General features: G+C 32.8%; 1 protein-coding gene across 1 annotated transcript; it reads right to left on the bottom strand.

Annotated features, from left to right (window-relative positions):
• Positions 1-385: 385 nt before the first annotated feature.
• Positions 386-3,048, bottom strand: LOC137807914 (plant intracellular Ras-group-related LRR protein 9-like). Its single transcript, XM_068608765.1, has 3 exons — positions 2,075-3,048; positions 1,812-1,978; positions 386-1,372 (listed from the first exon to the last, which is right to left on the bottom strand). The coding sequence occupies exons 1-3, from the start codon at positions 2,870-2,872 to the stop codon at positions 739-741; spliced, it is 1,599 nt and encodes a 532-aa protein (XP_068464866.1). The 5' UTR covers positions 2,873-3,048; the 3' UTR covers positions 386-738.
• Between the last annotated feature and the right edge of the window lie 2,526 nt (positions 3,049-5,574).

Below are 5,574 nucleotides of genomic sequence, written 5' to 3'. Positions count from 1 at the left end.
CTCATTAGAGTGATGGATAACAAAAATATCAATAGACAAATTATCAATAATAAGCAAAGGAATGATCATATCATCACTAAACAAGGAAAATGTCTAGACAAAATCATTTCCTTTAAAAAAAAACTATTTCACGAAAAAAAAAATCCATTAAAATACAATTTTATTTGGTATAAAATAATTTAGTTAGTCAAATATATTGTTTACATATAAAAAGAGAGAGGCTATATATAATAACAAACATTCTGATAAACTCAATAAAAAAATAAAATAACTAATTATATTTAATTTTAATTATTTTCTTTTCTTTTTCCTTGATTTAAAACACTATACTTTCCCACAATTACATGGATATTGGAAGTATAATATCTGAATCAACACCTTTTTTGACATACTATTCTATTATTATTAAATGGAATTTATATGGCTTTGGGTTTAGACGGGTAGATGACACGTAGAGAATGTTTTTCAAATTTTGAGTTTATTCGGATTAAACTGTATAAAACAACTGGAGGATTGGAGGAAAAAAAGTAATAGAAAATAGTAAATTCTATTGAATTTACCAATTGCCTGCAAACAAAACTATGGTTTATAGCGAAAAAAGGAAATGATGTTAACTTCCAGCCTCCATAAGATGCTATGCAGCAACCAAAGAAGACTGATGAGCTGGGAATAGTACGTGTCTGCGTGTTATGATCTTCTTCTCACAATAAGCATCAAAGAAAGTCCCCAGCCATAGGCTCATAGCTGCTGATTAAGATACGCTTCCTTGGGAGTTTTTGGGGACATAATCATATCAGATACATTATCAGAAACATTCTTCAGCCAAGAGGTGCTTCGCGTTAACCACCCATTATCTCCCTGTTCTTGCATTTCCTGGGTGGTTTTTCTTTCTTCCTCCGCCAATATATCAATCCATCTCCGAGACATGAAGCTCTTTACTGCTTGGACCCCTTGATCCACAAGATCCACAGGTGGCACTTCAAGAGGATTCTGATCCAAGTTTAGCTTGGTCAAGTTATGAAGGCGACCAAAAGAATCAGGAAGTGCATGAATTTGGTTGTTGCTGAGATCCAACTCCCTGAGGTTGATCAAATCACCAAATGTCTCTGGAAGTTCTCTGAGGTCACTGAAGTTACTGCTCAGGTTTAGAACTTGAAGACTAGTCAATTTCCCAACCGCAACAGGAAGCCCGCGCAGCTCGTTAAAGTGAGCATCCAGATAGCGCAAGGATTTCATCTCACAGATTGATGAGGGAAAAGATCGAATCTTGTTCAACTGAATCAGAAGCTTCTGTAAATTACGCAACTCATATCCAATGTTTGTTGGCAAATACGACAGGCTGTTAAAGCTTGCATCTAGCTCCACCAATGAACTGATCATTAAATATAAAGCATTCTTAGTTTCGAGAATGCGCATAAATAAAAAATATTATATTCTCCAAAATACACGAAATGCATAGATGATATGATTTAAACCACAAATCATGCTAAGACTTTCCTTAATATTCAAGAACTTAAACCAGAAACAGTTTTTCCCTTGATGTGTTGCATGTGTATCAAGTATAGCTTTCAAAATATACACAATCATCACTTGAGAGTTGTCATGATGTCGGACATAAATTTTACAAGGAAGTCAAACTAAACCAGAGTTATTAACCAACTTGACACACCGGAAACAAGAGTAAACAGTGTAGCACCGAGAATGTAAAAAACTTCTAGATCGTTCAATCATAAAAATAGTATTTGTACTAGTTACATTAGTTGATACAGTGTACAAAAAAAAATGTAAAATAGTGTTTCTTCTTGCATTACCTGCACTTACTAATGGAATCAGGAAGAGCACACAGCTTGTTTCCGGAAACATTGAGGACCTTCAACTTCTGCAACAAGCCAATTGAATCTGGCAGAGACTCCAGAGCATTGGAAGAGATATTAAGCTCCTCGAGATTTTCCAATCCACATATGGAATCAGGAATCACCTATGATGCAGTAAACAATTGTGGAACATGTACATATATATGTGCGTGAATAAAGAATTGGAAACGGAGGTTGTGGGAATGGAGGGGCGTAATTACCGAAAGTTGATTGGTGGAGACGTCGAGGACGACCAATGCAGGAATGTGGCCAAATGCTTCAGGAAGGTACTTGAGGCGCTTGCCGGAGAGAGCGATTCGTTCCACCCCTTTTCCGTAGGCCTCTTGCAAAATCCCCTCAACCTGTTCTTTCACTTGGCTAACTTCTTTGTCGTCCTCGACCTCGTCGTTCTCATTGTCGTCGTTGTTGGCGTTCTCGTAAATCTTGACCAAGCGCTTCTCAGCGTCCTTGAGGAGCTTTCCGTAGGCGTCGTGCATGTTGTCGAGCTGAATGAGGGACTTCAAAATGCGCTTCTCTTTCTCCGTGGATTCCTTGGTGGCCTTCTCCTTCTCCGCGAGGTGGGCAACCCAGCGGGCCTCGTCGATCTCCGGGGGCCTGGGCATGCCCACGATCTCTTCCAGTTGGCGGGACAGGTGGGCTTCGAGGTCCACCAGCTTGGCCTTGGCCTCGTCGACCTCCTCATGGGTGGGCCGGGGCCCCATGACCTTGAAGACGGATCGGGCCTGGGCGACGTCGGAAATGGCGCGGGTCATGGAAGCCAGCATTGCCGGGTCGGCTAGATTGGGCATTTGGCCCACGATGGAGGAAGAGGAAGAGGAAGAGGAAGGGTAGGAGGGAGATGGCTGTTCGATGTCGACGTGATGGGATTTGGAAGTGGAGGCGGAGGAGGAGGCGGTGGCGGTGGCGGAGGCGGAGGAGGTGGGTGATCTAGGGCCGAAGGAAGGGAGACGGGACATGACGTAGGAGAGAACGGGGAAGGTTCCTGGGTGGGGATCCATGGTGGCGTCAATGGGAGGGAGCAACTCACGAGCCAAAATGTGAATCAATGTGATATCGCTTCGCTATATAGATCAACCTCCATACCTGGGATTCAGTTAGTTAGTTAGTTATTTTCTTTGAATGTGTGGGACAAAATCACTCACTCTATTTCTTTTGCTCAAATTCGTTTACATCTAAATAGGAAGGAGAGAGATAAAAGGATTATATTCATGTTCCAGGTGAACAAAAATAAAAATAAGAGAACCTATTTTTGGACAATTTATCAAAAAATATTGTGTCATCTAAAGTGAAGTGAAACAATAGAAAAGTTATTTAATTTTAAGAAAAATAAAAAAATGAATAGTTTTACATTAATAAATAGACTAATTTTCATACAATTTATCTGTTTATTTTCATTGATCAAAACAATTAATCTTCACCTTCTTTATTCTTATTTCCCTCTGGCCAAACAATTTCTCTTAAATGTTGCAGAAGAGAAACTACGGGTAAGTGCGACCACTTTCATATAGCATATTTAGTTTTTTCTTACTATGACTTATTTTTTATTGGAAGGCCCAATGGGCCAATGGCTTTGATTTTTGTCCAGAATTTAATTCTTACAATTTAATTGGCCCAATGAAACATTTGTGATTTATATCTTGGGAGCACTTCATCTCTTTAAATTCCATCAACTTACTTCTCAAAACGACTCAAGTTACATTTTTTAGATGAGATATGCATATTTATCTAAAAATAATTTTACCAAAATATATAGAAATTTTGTACATCAGATAAGAAGAGAATAATGGTATTTTCACACAAGTGGAAACAATGGCTACAATAATACTAATGTTATTTGTTTCTTGAATTCCCTATGGAAGAAAATGTAATTTTTTTGGGTTATTTCAGAAGATAAAAGTTTTATATGATCTAATTTACTCAAATATTAAGTGTTTGTATGCAACATTTTACTTATAACTCCAAAATGGGTAACAAGCGGAGTAAGAATTATGCTAAAAAATATAATTACATTATTATTTTAGATACACTAATCTTAGTCTTAATCCAAAACTTATAAGATCGTTAAGTATAAGATGCGTTCAATATACATGCACAAATAAAATTGTAAGCATCCTATACTCTTTTTTTTTATTTGTGAAATTTCTTTTTTGCATCTTTCTTTTTTTCTTTTATTTCTCTATATTTTCTTTATTTTGCTATGATTGTTTATTTTTTTTTTCATGAATTCTATCAATGATATGATGGTGGAGTAAAGAAAATTTCTAATTTATCATAATTTCTTTTGAAATAAGTTTAATTTTGTTAAAGTATCTCCATTTTGTTTCCTTCTTTCCGTGAATATTTTAATATTTCATAGTTTCGACCAATTAAAAAGGTACTATCTAAATTAGTTAATTTTTTTTTTCTTTAACACGTTTGGTGTATTTTAAACTTTATTTCTATCTTAGAGATTTCTTTTGTTTAGAAGAAAGCAAAACTCAAATATAAGGGAAGCTAAATTGATTTTGGTAGTATTAATGATCAAAGATTATTAACCATATTAATGGATGATATTGAAAGTTGTACTTTTTATTTTATTTTGAAATTACATATATAATTGGGTATTGTAATCTTGAATATATTTAAAGGTTTTAATTAGTCAAATTCATATTGAATGACTATTTAAAAGGGTGATGTGTATAAATTAGTAAAAAAAAGTATTGAATTAAGTTAAATCTCTATAGTTTTGTATTAACATATTTGTTAATGTTGATTTAGTTTTTTAGTTTTGTATTAACATATTTGTTAATGTTGGTTTAGTTTTTTTTTTATATAAAGAATTTCATGATAAACATTATTATATAACTTAACATTTCAGATAGACTGACACTTCAAACAACAACAATCATTTGTCATCACATAAAAAAAAATATTATTAAAAAAATATAAAAATATGGAGGATTAGACCAAAACTCATATACTAACAAAAATGATACATAAATAGACTATATCTATTATCCAAGAAGTAAAGGACTAATTTTTGAATTAATTTCACTTAACAAAACTCAGACAATAGACATTTTTCTTAATGAAATTTACTTCACCTAATAAAAATACTTTAATAAAAAAGAAACATATATTACATGGAGTATATCTAATTTAAATTGTATACACTTTTTTCCTTTAATCGTCTTTATTTGAAATTTAAGTTAATCAAGATTTGTTGAGTATTGATTGTGTTATTTTCTATTATTATATGCATGAATTAAAAGATTTTATGTTTTTATAAGTAATTATCATAATAATATTAGTGTAATAAACAGAGTGATAAATACATGCATTATATAAATGGTAATAAAAAAATAATGTTAATGTTTTGTGTGAATATTAAATTAAGAGATTTGATGAAATTTTAAAAATTACTAAAATACATTGATTCATATAGACAAAGTATGCTGTTATTTAGATTAAATGATAGATCATCAAATAAACAAGACATTATAATAATATATTCATTGATAGATATTATTATTTGTTTAATTAAATAGTTAGTTGATCCTTATTTTGTTGTGTGTTTTATCATCTTACTTTAATTGCATTTTGATACATGAGAAGTAATTCTTTATAAACAAATAAAAGAATATTATATATATATATAAACACAAAGAGGATAATATATCTATATATATATAATATAATATAATATCATATGTACTATGTT

This window comes from Phaseolus vulgaris, chromosome 3 (genome assembly GCF_000499845.2).
Source record: "Phaseolus vulgaris cultivar G19833 chromosome 3, P. vulgaris v2.0, whole genome shotgun sequence".
Lineage (NCBI taxonomy): Eukaryota > Viridiplantae > Streptophyta > Magnoliopsida > Fabales > Fabaceae > Phaseolus > Phaseolus vulgaris.
The sequence above is the reverse complement of the archived record's forward strand: the minus strand, read 5'-3'. Positions and strand labels throughout refer to the sequence as shown.

What these genes read in the sequence shown, in the direction of transcription:
- LOC137807914 (XM_068608765.1), bottom strand. Translation starts at nt 2,872, where the DNA reads ATGGATCCCCACCCAGGAACCTTCCCCGTTCTCTCCTACGTCATGTCC. An exon ending in TCTCCACCAATCAACTTTCG is followed by an intron (nt 1,979 to 2,074) that starts GTAATTACGCCC and finishes ACTGCATCATAG; the next exon opens with GTGATTCCTGATTCCATATG. An exon ending in GATTCCATTAGTAAGTGCAG is followed by an intron (nt 1,373 to 1,811) that starts GTAATGCAAGAA and finishes TTTAATGATCAG; the next exon opens with TTCATTGGTGGAGCTAGATG.